The sequence below is a fragment of the Geotrypetes seraphini genome, chromosome 1 (genome assembly GCF_902459505.1).
Source record: "Geotrypetes seraphini chromosome 1, aGeoSer1.1, whole genome shotgun sequence".
NCBI lineage: Eukaryota > Metazoa > Chordata > Amphibia > Gymnophiona > Dermophiidae > Geotrypetes > Geotrypetes seraphini.
In genome coordinates, this window is record NC_047084.1 from 120577775 (window position 1) to 120593542 (window position 15768).

Sequence of the window (15768 nt, forward strand, 5' to 3'; positions counted from 1 at the left end):
TGCCCACAATTTCTTGTATCCACCCTGGCCATGTCTTTGTCTTATCTTTCTGAAGGTCGGTCTTCCTTTTTCTACTCCATTGAATGGGTGCATTTGACACTTTTCTGAAGGCAGATGGCTCAATCCTTTCTTTTGTGCTTTATTGAATGGGGCATTTAACACCTTTCAGAGGCCACATCAGAAATTCACTTTTAAAACCATCAGATTAATATAGTTAGGGCTAGATTCACTAAGGCCACAGATCCGATCTGTGAGTGATCCGATCCGTGGCCGGGGGGGGGGGGGGGGGCTGATTCATGAAGCGCCCTCATGCAATTGAGGGTGATCGGAATCACACCCCCCAACTGACTGCACAGATCGCTCTTCAGCGATCCCGATGCGCAGACCATCTTCTTTGCCTGTAGATGGTCTCTGCATGCACTAGCTTTCCACAAGCGAGGTCAAAACAGGAGGGGGGGCTTAAACAGAACACGCTGAAGGGGGATGGGAAACACACCAATGAAGGTTGCCGGTTACTTGCAAGTTTTCTGCCCCAACTCTCCTGCTCTCTGCCGCCCTTTCCCGTAGCGCAGCCCGGCTTTAAACCTGTGGGTTAAAACCATGGGCTCGCACTGTGGGGGGAAGGGTGGAAGAGAGCAGGAGAGTCGGGGCAGAAAACTTAACAGAGGCAGTTAATCACTGCCTGCCTATATTTGCATGCCGTTCACCTTCATTTGCATGTGCAGATTGATCAGGCGCAGGTGAATTGGGTCGGGGTTGCAAAGTGATCGGGACACAATCGGTGCCCTTAGTGAATCTAACCCTTTAATTCCAAACAGAATTGTAAAACCATATCATTTTTACTTTAAGTCCCTCAGAATAAATGATCTATTGGGTCAGGCAATAATTCAAGTTCAAAATTTATAACTCCAGCAACATTAACTATATCATGCTACATATTTTAACTCCAAGCAGAATTATAAAATCATTTCATGCTACATTACGATTCTGCAAATTGCCACTTTGCAAAATAAAATAACACTCTTATCAGCTACAGTGGCAAAATAATGCTCAGAATTTAGGAAGTTAGTTGGGCTGAGAATTTTCCAGCATCCCCTCGTAATTAAATGTAAAACCAGACCAGCCACTAGAAAGTTCTTGCTGTGCTGAACCCAATGATGTATAATTTGCCTAAGTCTAGATTAGGGATCTCAAAGTCCCTCCTTGAGGGCCGCAATCCAGTCGGATTTTCAGATTGCATTGAAAGTAGATCTCATGCATATTCATTGGGGAAATCCTAAAAACCCGACTGGATTGCAGCCCTCAAGGAGGGACTTTGACACCCCTGCAATGATGACAAACCTTAGCAACCTGTGACGTGCTGATAATTCTGAGAATATTCAAAGACAGAGGCTGAACTAGTATTAATAGGATTGGAATCTTTATCCTGTGTAATGAGCATCTGTGTGTTTGGACACATTCAAGACTTGCTCATTGTGTTATTTAGGACTGATATTTTTTTCTATTACAGGAAAAACTTTAGCCCTTACTGATGTCATGCATCAAGAATTGTGCATTGGAATTTGCTTTACTTTATCATCAGGAGTGGGGTTTTTCTGGTTATCACGTAGAGTGATTTTTGTCTTATCCGTTAATATGACTTCTTCTACCTTGTCTGGAATGAATTCCTGAAGATAGTTGCATATGTATGAAGAGGAACTGTGCTGAAAAAATACTAGTAGTTTCAGAAACTTTCTTAAGCTTGTAGCGTCAATGAAAATTTTTTGTTTTGTAGATGACATGATTGAACTGTTGATCCTGAAGACAGAAAAAGCTCTTGAGTCTTCTCTACAGGGAGTTCCAAGCTCCATAGAAAACATTGGTAGCCCTCAAACAGATGATTTAGTTGATGCAGAACGATCATGGGAAAAAATCCCAGTTACTTTGTAAGTAAATCCTAACAGTGACTGATGGCATGACAGAAATACAATAGATTAACCTAGTAATTGCTGAGCAGAAATGACCAGCTGGCCTTCCCTTGTGGCCCCAACCATAGATCCTACTGAATTGGCAGTTCTGTTTTCCTTTACCCTTACCATGTCTTCCCCCTTCTAAATTTTGGCCTAGATACGCTTGAAGTCTATGATTCTAGTGCAGGGGTCTTCAACATGTGGGCCACATGTAGCCCTGGCACACCTTCATTGCAGCCCTCACCTACACCACTACTGTGCACTGCCCGGGACTCCTCTTCTTTGGAAGTAGTGCATTAGTGCAAAGCTTCACTGTGATTTAGCCTTCTATGTGTGATACATAAAGCTCAGGAATCTTGCGGTTTCAAGTCTTGTGAGATTAGCCTAAATTTCCTGTTCTGTGCAGCTCATTGTTTTAGAAAGCCGAATAGTTGTGCTTGGAAGCATGCAAAAGTAGCCTACAGGTGAGAGAATTTAAGTAGCAGTGAGAAAAGGCTGAGGGAGAGGGTTTGAGAGAGGATGGATATAGGACTAAAGAAGTCGCAAGAAGAGAGTATGGAAGTGGAAGGGCTAGAGAAATAACATTTCTAAATTTGTAGAAGGTTTGAAGGACTGAGATGGGCAGAGGTGAGAGAAGGAGGATGTCTACCGCGCCCTTAAGGTAAAAGGGGGGACAAGTTCAGGACAAATATCAGGAAGTTCTGCTTCACGCAACGAGTGGTGGACACCTGGAATGCTCTCCCAGAAGAGGTAATTGCAGAATCCACCGTTCTAGGATTTAAGGGTAAGTTAGATGTACATCTCCTTATGAGTGGCATAAGGTGACATAGCTAAGGGTAAGCTAGATGCACTTCTCTTTACAAGAAGCTTAGAGCGATATGGGGACTAAAACTATGCCAGGGTACACCTGGCGGGGCCTCCGCGTGTGCGGATCGCCGGACTTGATGGACCTAGGGTCTGTTCCGGAGATGGCACTTCTTATGTTCTTAAAATGGTGGGAGACCCCTGTTCTAGTGACTGTTCAAAGCATGTACTACTCTCTCCATAAATATATTCCCATGTTTCTTTGGAGAGACTGTCCAGCTTCATATGATCTGCTACGTTACTGTCCGCCTGACCAGGATGAACAGACAGATGCTGAAATGTTATTCTTTCTGCGTCTACACATAATTAATACACATTAACTCAATCCTTTGCATTAATTGGTAACTCTAGCAGTCAGTTATTTTTTTCCCAATCCCATCTTCTAAAGACTAGGCATACTCATTGCTTGTGAATATCTGTTGTATCTTTATACCATTCACCATTAAATAAATGACTTATTTCCTTTTTCCACAGCAAATCTCCAGTACCTGTTTTCTGTGATGAAGGCATGGAAACTTTACAAACAACCAAATTAAATCTTATTAATGATTTTATCAAGGACTCTTCAAAGAATGATCCTCAAATTGAGGTTTGTTAAGTCCATTGCAATTTTTTTTTTTTGTAAATCTTTATTCATTTTCAAAAAATTTCAACAAGTGAACAATAAATATTCATAAAATATATTAATCACTTGACAATCTTATTTGTATTACTTTAAATAACTAAATATAAAAGTCCCACCCCTCCCACCCAAATTCTTTAATAAATTCCATTTTCAGAAACTCCAACAAGTGTATAATAATTATTCAAAAATATATTAATTACTTGACATACTTATTTGTTTTACTCTAAATAAATAATTATAAAAGCCACACCCCTCCCACCCATCCTGTAAAACATAACATTATCAATTTTATCAATCATAATCCCTCCCCCCTTTATCTTATCTAATACTCTGGTGTTTAAGATGTCTGATCACTAGAATAAATCATCTATGGCTCCCAAATCTTTTTAAACTTATAAGTACCTTGTTGCATAGCAAATACTCTTTCCATCTTATAAATATGGCACACTGAATTCCACCAAAAAGTATAATTTAATTTAGTATAATCTTTCCAATTCCCTGTAATCTGCTGAATGGCAACCCCTGTTAATATCAATAGAAGTTTATTATTATTAGCTGAAATTTGGCTTTTAAATCTCATTGAAGTACCAAATAATATAGTATCATGTAGACTAGTATGATTGTAATTTTTTTGTCGTGGCCTATTGAGAAAACGAGGCATTCTAGGTCTGGTAGTGTTATGGAGTGTATTTGGCGTGGGTTTAACTTGGATTTGGCGATCGCTGCCACCCCTCCCCCTCTCTTGTTGGGACGGGAGCATGCCAGTGCTTGGTAGCTTGAGGGCATAACGCACCCAAGGGGGCTCCATCATTGTCTTTGAGCCATGTTTCCGTCACTAGTAGGAGGTCCCAGTTGTACTCTGTAATGGCATCTGTGAGAACGAGGTTTTTGTTGTTTACGGATTGGCATTCACTAGGGCGGCTGCGACATTGTGTGCAATGGGGGCATATGTGTCAGTTTTGATCTTTATGAGGTTGTGGGTATTGATTTTCTTGGGCTTTGTGCGGTAGCAGCTTCTTAGGTCTCCATATCGACCCTGGCCAGTGATGGTGGGTATGTGGTATGCCATCACGGGGAGTATGAGTGTGATGGCTAGAAGGGGGCACAGTGTATTGACTTGGTTGTGTGTTGAAGAAGAAGTTGACTGCATGTTACAACAGGAGCCCCTAAGGGCGGAAGAGAAATGAGCTGTGAACTCTGGGAAGAAGGGGTGGGGAACGGTGGCTGCTTTCCTTGCAGGGTTTGAGGCAAAGAGTCTCCTCTTCTGGCTGGCTGTGGGGAGGAGGTAGATCAAAACTCGGGTCAATGAGCAGGGAACGGTGGCTGGATGCCAGAACAGATGAAAACCTCCAACAAAGCAGTCAATTCAGACTTCAGACTAGTCAACAGCCCCAGATCGTAACGCATAAACTGCCTCTCAGATTTCTTCTTCTCCACACAGCTAACAGCTGATCCAGAGCGTATCAGCAGCACAAACACCACAGAAGTCTTTGGATTTTATCCTGGCAGTCAGCGGCCACACTTTTTCACAGTGGAGCAGGCAGGCAGTCTCGACGGAAGCAAGGCAGGGCAGTAGCAGTTACAAGATGGCTCCTTGCAGCGTTCAGTTGAAGCAATTTCAGAGCTCCTGGCAAGGGACTAGGGGGCAGAGCAAGCTCACACGCCCAGCCCAGCAGTAAGAGGGTAATCAGGAGAGGTAAAGGTGTCAATGAAAAACACACTTACTGACTCCAAAGTGGGTTGGGTTCAGCTGTTCAGTATAAGGATTCTGAGCCGAGGGTCACGCAACCCCGACTCTATTTAAATTAAATGCCGAGTCCTCCGCTGATCGGGAAGAGGGACAGAGCAGAGCTCCCACACTACCTCTTCACTGGCAGACTCTAAAGTGAGTAGGTTCAGCTGTACAGTTTAAATGCCGGTACCCCCACTGGACAGAAATAGGGCGGAGCAGAGCCAACTACTTCATAAAATTAACTCACAGTCCAACAGTCGCTATCAGCATTAAGCCTCTTCTGAATCATCTATCAGCAGGCTGCTTCTTCAAAAGTAATTCACAGTCCAACTGCCACTGTCAGCACTAGGCCTCTTCTGATCTGTCCTTACTAATCAATTTAACAAGCAAAGTCAGATCTTCAGGTGATCACTGGAAGTATTCACACCGAGTTCTCATTCATAGAGCTAGGCACTAGAAGAAATACCACCGAAGATGTAATGGGCTGTCGTAAAAATAACTTTTTTATGATAGTCTTACACAGAGCTTAAGCTGATGCTGCCATCTTCCAGAGTTCTAGAACTTCATTCCTCAAAACACATCCACCACCATTCCTTCATACAGTTCCATCAACTCCACCATGAATTCCAATGAAACCCTTCCACACATCTCTGAACTCATCATCCCTCTCCCATCACTCAGCTCCTCCAAAAACTCTAATACAAATTAAATCCATTGTCACCATTATACAAGGATATCTCATATCTGCACCTCATTTTTCCTGGTAACTTCCTTTCTGTTGCAATATTTGTGCATTGTCATATCTGATTTCAAACTTTCCATCATGTCTATATTAATAACCATACAGGAGATCCGACCTACCTAAAATGTAGCTGAAATAACTCTGAAAAGCTATACATCTTTAAACTTTTATAGTTTATTCACGTTCTTTTCCTTCCTTTTTATGCGCTATTAATCCCACACAGTCTGACGTTGATTGAAGCAATTCATCTTTCTGCTTTACGTCATGACGCATCTACTCCTTTCTTCCATATTACTTCCATAATTCTCCGGCTTCTTTATTACCTTTCGCTATATAAAGCATTATATATCAACCATTTTGTATATACCATTGTTCAAACCTCCAGCAGATCATGCATATCCATAAATCTTTTTAGTCTTATTAATCTCCAAATCCAAATTCATCTTGTCCAGGATATTAGCAGTAATAAACATTCCATCCATTTGAATTTAAATTAGGAAGATTCTAACAGACATTCCATATCCTTAAAAAGCATAAGGTACAGTATTCATGAGATTCATCCATATCAGCATATCTATTTATAGTCTCCAGTCACACATTCATACATTGAAAAATTAAATCACTTCCCTTTACTTCGCTTCTTCATCTTTCTTTTCACAATGTCATTGGCTGTTCTTGCCTGTTAATGAACTCACACAACTTTTCCGGATCATCAAAGGTTGTGGTTTTATTCTCCAAAGTGACTTTCATTAACGCTGGATAGCTCTTAACTGAGGTCTTAACTCCAAGAAAGCTTTCCTTCTGATAGCAAAATCTGGTACTCTATGTATCCTTGCATCTTGGCACTTTAAGTTCCTATTTTGTTTTGCCAACTGAGAAACTTCTAAAACCTGCTGATATCTTAGGAGTTTAAATATTAACGGACGAGGACCTTTTTGCTTCTCATTCCTCTTAGCAGGAATTCTGTGTGCTCTCTCTATCTCAATCGGGAACTTTGATTTAACAGGCAAATTTTCTAAAAAAAGAAATAGGGCTCCCTTTCTCCACCCCTTCCGGAAGACCTAAGATACGTAAATTGCATCTTCTTTCACGGTTAGAAAGATCTTCCAACTCACGGGTGAGAGAATCAATTTGTTTTTGTTCCACACTTTTCCTTGCTGCCGCTGCTTCCACTGCTTCTAATCTTATTTCTATGTTTGCCGATTTTATTTCCATTTGCTTCATCCTTTTAGTGATTAAAGACATTTCTTCATTGATAGCGTTAACTTTCTTGGCAGTTTCCGTCACAATTTCCTTTATAGCTTTTAATTCTTTCCCGATATCCACATCGCCATTTTTAGCCATTGCTTTTAACGGCACTTCAGGCTCCAACTTTGCCCTTTTTACCCCGCCGAATCACTTTTATTTTGTTTTCCAGTCGCCATATCCTTCCTTCACCTCCTTCAACCACTTTGAGTCAAACAAATTAATTTTTTTTTTTGACTTTTGATCACTTTCACGGTCTTTTCCTAAGGAGCCCACTCTCTATCCGACCTTCCTCATACGTGCTCAAGCCACGCCCCCATTGCAATTTTTTAAAAATTTAGGTCAAGATATTCTTGAAAGATTGGAAAAGTTAAGTATTTGGGGGGGGAGTTAGATTTTATTAGCTATCAGAAAACTTGATCAGAATGTAAGCCTTTAAATAACCTTATTATTTTTAATTCTAGTTCTTTAAGACTGTGTGTGTGATTCACGTACATTATGCATTAGCATATTTCAGAGTACCTGTACCTTGACAATGTTCAAATTGGTAGGATGTTTTTGTCAGCAAAACTTCCAAATTGCTATTTTTGAAACCCATGATTTAGAGCTTTTCTATGCACTTCATATGCAGTGCATCGAACGGCCTCTTTTACAAAGCCACGCTAGCGGCCTGGGCTTCGGGGCTGTTAGTGCAGGGCAGCCGCTAGCGTGCCTTTGTAAAAGAGGCCGTAAATCTCAGGGGGGCATATTTTGGGTGAGACTAAGGTGGGCTTATGATTTGGCAACAACTAGTGAAGGAACAAACAGTATTTTAAACTTCAGTGGCGCTCAGAGTCCAAGATGGAGTAAAAAACCTCAATGTGGGGTACAAAACCCCTAAAGAGTGTTTTTTGTAGAATCTATCATTGCACCATTAAAAGTGAAAAGGTAATAAAAATGCTTATTCAAAAAACATGCTTAAATTATTATGTCCATATAGCAAAATAATTCTTCAATATGTGAATAAATTCAAAAAACATGAGTTCATAAAGAACTTATCTTGAATGTTCAGTTAGCGTTGACCCGGCGAGGTTCTGACGCGTTTCGCCAACCCTGGCTGCTTCAGAGAACCCGCTAACATGCTAGTGAACCACTGCTTAAAATGTGTCCTAAAGCAATATAACAAAGACAAAAAATGATGCATTTGTATAAACATTCAACATAATGTTACAGCGAAACAACTAATACTCAAAATCTAGACGCTGTCAGCAGGGTACCTGGTTCAGAGGAACTTCTTTTACATTTCCTGTGACACGGACGCTCAGCTGAGCACCCGGATTTAAATTACGTCGATGTGTCAGTCAACTAGTGGAGAAACGCCCACCACTCTACTTCTTTATTTAACCCTGTAGGAGCCACAGTTTGCCAGTGGAATATCCATCTTTGTTCGTGTTTCCATAACCAGGCTTGTGCATTACCTCCCCTATCTAGATGAGCCACTTCTAGAACAACAAATCTGAGATCTTGTAACTGGTGTGAAGTCTCGTGCCAATGTTGCACTAGGGGGGCCCCCATATCACCCCTCCTAATTTTGCTCAAGTGCTCAATAATGCGAGTTTTAATATTTCTAGTGGTATGCCCTATATTCTGCATGGGCACATGATCATATATACAACTCTCTGAGTATCGCAATCAGTATGATGTTGAAGAACATGCGTCTTGGATAAGGTAGGATGTTTGATGCACGTAGTTTCTAAAGCATAAGGGCAGATGGTACAATGACCACACTTAAAATGGCCTGTAGAATGCACAAGGTTATTGGTTGAGGTGCTGACGAAATGAGAAGACGTCATATAATCACGTAGATTTCTGCCTCTGGAGTAAGCAAACAACGGAGGTTGTTCAAGGCATTTATGAACCTGTAAAATGTGCCAGTGTGCATTGATAATCTTCTTAATGCCAAAAGCTTTGTACGAATACGGTAGAGTACATACCATGCGGGCTTCTGGATGGTCAGATTTTGGCTGTAACAAATACGTGCGATGGGCATATAGAGCCCGTTTGTAAGCCCTTTTAATCACTCTTTGCGGATATCCCCGTTCTACAAAGCGTTGCCACATGTCGCCAGCACGGACCTTATACTCCGCTTTATTGCTGCATAATCTCCTCAGCCTCAAAAATTGGCCCACAGGCAAATTATCTCTCAGATGGCGCGGATGATAACTGTTGTAATGAAGCAGATTATTTCTGTCAGTTTGCTTCCGATAGATTGAAGTTTCAAATGAACCTTGGTGCAAAGAAATTTGAATATCAAGAAACGCAATCTGAGTATAAGATGTGGATGCAGTAAACTGTAAGTGTGGGTTGCATGAGTTAAGCCACTGTACAAATTGATGGAACGCTTCCAGGGTGTTGGTCCATACTAGAAAAATGTCATCTATGTACCGTTTCCACACATAAATCTCAGAAAAATAAGTAGAGGTGTAAATATGTGTTTCTTCAAAATCCGATACATAGAGACAGGCCAGTGACGGGGCCATCGTGGCTCCCATAGCAGTGCCCTGTATCTGCAGAAAAAACTCAGTGTCAAACATAAAATAATTCTGTTGCAGTGCTATGCTGGCAATAGCTACTAAAAAATCCACTCTAGCTGGAGTTAAATGGAGAGTATCTAAATGTTTACGCACTACTTGAATTGCACTAGATTGAGGGATGTTGGTATATAAGGACTGTATATCAAGAGTAGCCAAGATAGCCCCCTGAGGGATAGAATTAGACTCTTGAAGCCAAGTCAACATGGAAGTAGTGTCCTTTATATATGACTTCGCTAGAGTAACTAGCGGTTTTAAATAAAAATCTACAAAATCAGATAAAGGCTCCAACACAGAACCAATCCCTGAGACGATGGGACGCCCCGGGGGGTTGGTCCTGTTTTTGTGTACTTTGGGAACGAAGTATATCACTGGGATGACTGGATGATCTTGATGCAAAAAACGATATTCTTTATCAGTGATAGTCCCCTGTTCCAACGCTTGTAAAAGGGTATGCTGAATAAGGTCAGAAATATCAACTGTGGGATCCTGAGACAATCCCTGGTAATATCGAGTATCACTTAATTGCCTATAAGCTTCATTAATATAAGCTGTAGTATCTTGCAAAACGATCCCGCCCCCTTTGTCGGCAGATTGTATGACAATGCAAGGATCTTTTGCTAATGTTTGTAAAGAATGAGTCATCTCCTGAGACATATTACGTCTGATGTAAGTAGGTCGACATTCCAAACTGGCAATTTCTCGCTCAACTAAATTCTGAAATACTAGTAAATGAGGATCCAAATTGCCTGGAGGATTCCATGTAGAGGGTCTATGTAACCCCGTGGGTCCTAGATCAGTCGTCTTGTCTTGAAAAAATAATTGCAAATTGCATTTTCTAATCAGTTTGAATAAACTGATACGGGTGTCTAAAGGGTTATAGTTTGTGAATGGTACAAACGACAAACCTTTAGAAAGGACTGCCATTTCACTGGTAGACAAACTTCTACTTGATAAATTAAACACATTATTTTGATTTTCAACTGTTAGGGCTTCGGAGGACGTCTCCCTCTGGTGGTCCGAGGTCCCCCCGGCCGATGGGAGGCTGGCCCTTGAAAATTTACTGTGGTCGAGCGGGTTTGAACAGGGCCTGTAGATATAGATCCACTGGAGTCAGAGCTAGGATCTTCACCGCTTGACCCACTGGATGTCTGAGCGTATGTTATTTTTCTGGGCTGGCGGGAGCGTTTATTGCGGTCCATCCAGGTGTATACAAACCCTCGGATGTAATCTCCCTCATCTCGTTTAAATTTCCCTATTTTAGTCTTCCTGATGTCTGCTCTGAATTCATCCATCTGTTTTTTTAGTTCTTCCATTTTATTAGTGAAATCATCCGGTTGAATTGTATTTTGCACCGATGTGATTTTATCCTGAAACTCGGCACGATAAGTGCTCAACTCGGTTTTGGTGGTATCTATGATGAGCAGCATCAAATCTTGTGAGCATTTGTTCAAGATGGCATTCCATTTTTCTAAAAAGCTCACATTGTCAAGAAATAATCGAGGTTCCGTGCGCATCCGGAGCCCTCTGGGGATTCGCTTAGCTCTACAATATTCCGCCAGTGTAGCTGCGTGTAATTCAGCCCTGATGGTTCTCTTTTGTAAAAAAGCCAATTAAAAAGGTATTTAAAATACTGTTTGTTCCTTCACTAGTTGTTGCTGTATCGATGAATTTTGGGAACAAACCCTGAGTTTGAATCTTCACCCAGTTGTGTGTATTGGGCTTATGATTTGGACATTTTTCTGCTATAATGGAACATTGTAGAAAATGTCGAAGGCAAAAATTGGATTTTTGAGACCTATTAAAATTAATGAATAAAGTACCACTGGAGAGATTAAGGCATTATCCCTCCCCTTTCTCCACCAGTGGTCACTGAAACCCCTCCTACCTCTCAAAGATGTGAAAGAAACGGTACATACCAGTCTGTTCGAGCAACAAGCAGGTCTTTGGAGCAGCCGCTTAGTCGGTGCAGTGAACTATAATGGGGATCCAGACCCATCCCATTCTAATTATTGCACTTGTGGTGGAACATGTGAGCCCACCAAAAGCCTATTGTACCTGCAGCCATAAGGACTGCTGTTGTGGTGCACAGTTGAGTATACCGGTAGTAGGGTTTTGGAGGACTCTCCATACAGTGTAAGACGGTAATGGAACCTTTTATGTGAAGTCCACTACAGAGGCCTCCCCCCTAGGGAGACCTCACTGCTCTACTGGGATGTCTGTATGGCTGGTCTGCTAAGAACGCTGCCCCCTCCCAATAATTTTAATGGCTTGCTTTTGTGCGTTCCCTTGGATGTTGCTTTTTATTTATTTATTTAAAAAAATGGTCCTAAAAGATAGACATACTCAGCTGAAAAACATGTAGCAAATGGCCATTTTTGAAACAAAAAGTTTGACCTTTTTCTAATTTGAAATCGGCCATTTTCTCCACTGAATGTTTGGACGTTTTCTCCAAAATTAGATTGAAATGTCATATTGAAAATGCCACTGTGTACCTTTTTTGTTTTTGTGGCTTTAGGAAAGTACTCTTTCAGGAGGCAATCACCATGGTCCCGTCGAAACTCTAAAACAAATGCTGTTTAACCTTCAAACTGTGCAGCAGAGCTATAGCCATGACAAAACTGAAAAAGAAGAGATGAAAAAGGTATGAAAACATTCTACCACTTATCAGAAGCTTAGCAACATAAGACACTTTCCAAGTTGCCTTCAGTCTGTTCTCTGGAAATCTTCTATTGTTTCTGCAGCAGTTGTGCGTTAACTACCACTATTTTTATTAGACATACGCGGGGCTGTACAAATAAGATATTCCATGCTTTATAGAACTTATAAGCTAGTTAAAAAACTCATAAGACAAAAAGACTTTAGGGATTTTGTTTAAGTAGAAGGTTAAAAGCACTGAAGTTGTAATTAGAGAAAATTGGGATTTTAGCATTCAACATGCCACAATTTTTGTTATTATATCCTAAGTGGTTTTACATTCAGGTACTTTATCATAGTTCCCTATCTGTCCTGGTGGGCTCAAACTCTATCTAATGTACCTTGGGCAATGAGGGGATTAAGTGACTTGCCCAGGGTCACAAGGAGCAGCGAGGGATTTGAACCCACAGCCTCAGGGTGCTGAAGCTGTAGGTCTAACCCCTGCGCCACTCACTCACACTCTGTAGGAACATTTGATATGCATTTATACAAATACACACTGTTGATTTTTTTTTTGACAGTTTTCAGAAACGGAATCAAAAATGCAACTATTTGATAAGGAAATGATGCCTGTTAATAAGTCCTTAAAAAAGTAAGTATATACTGTATTTTTTTCCCACTCTGTAGCATCCACCTTTGTATTTAGCAGTATTAAAATGATTCAGCAGAACAAAGCATTCTTATTTGTTCAACTATTGCGTGAATAGACTCATTAACTAGGTCCAAAATTATTTCTAACTTTTTTTTCCATGTGTGTGATTTAGGTGAGAAAGTTTTTCTTCCTGTTTCCTGCCTATGCTACCACTTCCTCTCCGTTTGCTATGTCCATCCAGCTCAGGAGACCCAAAGTCCGGAGATATATCTTCTTTAGTCTTGCTCTGTCTAGCACTTATGGTTATAGGAGTAGCAACTGTCTTCCGTACCATTGCATCTCCTGTTCAGCACCAACCAGCTCTCATGTCCAGGCTCTTTACCTGAATCTGTTAAGTGCAGCATCATGGATAGAGTTATATGGGATTTTTATGGGACCAATCTAGAGATTAATCAGAAATTAACTTTCAAAAATTCAAAGCTACCCTCTTCCTTTTGGATTTCTTTTCTCATTGTATGCTATTTCAATATACTAAACCCATCATTCAGCCTTGTACTATAAAACAGAGAAATTAATCTGAGAAAATGTAAACACACTGAGCGCAAAAATCCTGGAAGCAAAGACCCAGAATAACATTTTGTTTTTTTTTTAAATTTATTTATTTATCATTTTAATGCATCCTATACAAGATGTTTAAAGAAATACAGCAATATATTATTCTCTTAGTCATATTACATACCAAGAATTGAAATTTAAACATCCATATAAATCATATAATACAGTCCACAACTTAAGGAGAAGAGACAAGATGAAAGTAAAACCCCTCGGGAAAGGGGAAATATACAAAGGAAACTGAAAACTTTAGAAATAGAGCAGTCAGATCTTACCTATCCAAAATAAAATTAACCGCATTATTAACCTGTATCATTCAGACTGTGTAGAGATACCTTTACCTTCAAGGAAAAAACCTAATTGGGCAGGTTCGAAAAATATATATTTACTTCCCTGATAGGAAATAAAACATTTACAAGGAAATCGCAACTGAAAACTTGCCCCCAAAGCAATCACCTTTGATCTATATAACAGAAATTCTTTCCTTCTGGACTGCGTCCACCTCGAAACATCAGGAAATATATATACCCTTTCCCCCAAATAGGAAATCTGCTTTAAATTGAAATATAATTTCAGCAACATCTCTTTATCCTGAAGAAATACCAACGAGACCAATAAAGTTGCTCTTCCCTGAATTTCAATATCAGAAGACTGCAGAATAGCGGAAACATCTAATTGAGCATTTTCATCTGCTGTAGCTTTTTCTTTCTGCACTTGTTTTATATAGTAAATTCTTTGTATCGGGGGAAGACTTACTTCAGGTACATGTAAAACATTCAACATAAAGTTCTTGAGGAGACATAAACTTGGCAACCGGAAAATTAAGAATCCTCAAATTTAAATTTTTCTGCTGATTTTCCAGGTTTTCAATCTTCCTCAAAATCATCATTTTTTCTGTTGTTTGTTTGGTAATCAAATTCTTAGTCTCTGTTGTTGCTTTATCTAAATTTTTTAATTCCACTTGGTGTTGCTAGGTAATAGTCTCTAAGGAGCTTATCCTGGAGGTAGAATTCTGAGTCATAGAACAAAGTTAGAACATACCAGGTGAAGATTCTCAATTGCAGACCAAATGGAGTCCAGGGTAACAGCCTGTGGTTTCACCAACGGTCCAAGGAGGGGGACATCAGCCGACCCAAGCACGGCTCCTGCTCCAGCGATGGAAATCTGGGCTCCTGCAACCTCCCCACCGCTGGCCACCGACGGCTCCTCTCCCCCAGAACGCTGCCTTTCCAACGTCGGGATCAGCGTGTCTGCTGCGTGTTCCACTTCCGGGTCAACTTCGGAGAGAGAGCAAGCCTCACCCCACACTCCGGGGGAGCCCTCCCGCCAGCTCCGTTGCAGCGAAGATTCTCCGGGAATGGGAGGGGTGTGCGGTCCTCGCGGGCTCAGCGAGAGCGACATCTCGCCGTCCAAGCTGTGGATTTCCCGTTCCACAGCAGCGGAGACGCCCGATGTAGAGGTAGGGACTGTGTATGCTGTTATCACAGTCTGCCTCGGCGTCGAGAAGCCCGGGGTAGGTGGAGGGATACCCCTCGGTTTCCCTCTTCTTTTAGGCATAGAAATATCGTTATTTAAAGGTAAAAATGAAGAAATTTTTCCCTTCAGAACGGGAGTGCTTCTCTCAGCGTCCTGCTCCTGACGCCATCTTGCCTCCTCTCCATAACATTTTGGTGTCTATTTACATATTTAGTGTTTTTATGGGGAAAAAAATATTCAAAGCAGCTGCAATTTCCCTTGGTAGTTGGTGGTTAGCTTCTACACAGTTGGAGGCCTGAGTTGTTTATTTCCATAAAAGTTCTTTTGAAGAAAATCACCAAACTACAGGGACAATATCAGACTAAGGTTATCTTTAACAACTCTTCTTCTGAACCTTCTTCCACTAGATATGGGATTCCTCAAGGATCTATCCTGTCCCCTCTCCTTTTCAATATCTTTTTGTCTCCTCTTCTGTTGGTGGGCCAATCTATTGGCTTCACCACTTTCGCATACGCCGACGATGTACAGTTAATTCACCCGATTGATTTGAATAACATTGGTGAAGTTGCCTCCATCAACCTAAAACTCGAAAAAATCAAATCATGGCTTGATGCAAATATGTTATCACTCAACATTGATAAATCCAAACTTATGATTTTCCCTC

General features: G+C 40.9%; 2 protein-coding genes across 7 annotated transcripts in view; one reads left to right on the top strand and one right to left on the bottom strand.

The window, feature by feature from the left end:
- The window catches only part of C1H18orf54 (chromosome 1 C18orf54 homolog), an 82185-nt gene that overhangs the window by 55308 nt on the left and 11109 nt on the right, over nt 1-15768 (top strand). For 3 of the 4 annotated variants that reach the window (XM_033937155.1, XM_033937146.1, XM_033937163.1), the window contains exons 4-7: nt 1775-1925; nt 3288-3402; nt 12246-12371; nt 12946-13016. In XM_033937155.1, coding sequence (XP_033793046.1) covers nt 1775-1925; nt 3288-3402; nt 12246-12371; nt 12946-13016 — 463 coding nt within the window. The remainder of the gene's footprint in view (nt 1-1774; nt 1926-3287; nt 3403-12245; nt 12372-12945; nt 13017-15768) is intronic. The other variant, XM_033937171.1, reaches the window with a different exon arrangement.
- LOC117357043 (zinc finger protein 501-like) overlaps nt 1-15768 on the bottom strand; it is a 115923-nt gene that overhangs the window by 7340 nt on the left and 92815 nt on the right. The window contains exons 5-6 of one of the 3 annotated variants that reach the window (XR_004538760.1): nt 12223-12348; nt 3941-8305 (exon numbers count right to left, since the gene is read on the bottom strand). The exons of 1 other annotated variant lie outside the window; for it this stretch is intronic. Coding sequence is in view for 1 of the 2 variants with exons in the window: in XM_033937229.1 (XP_033793120.1) it covers nt 8294-8305 (12 nt within the window). In the remaining variant the exon portion in view is untranslated. Of the gene's footprint in view, nt 1-3940; nt 8306-12222; nt 12349-15768 lie in introns of those variants that run through there. One more of the 3 variants, XM_033937229.1, reaches the window with a different exon arrangement.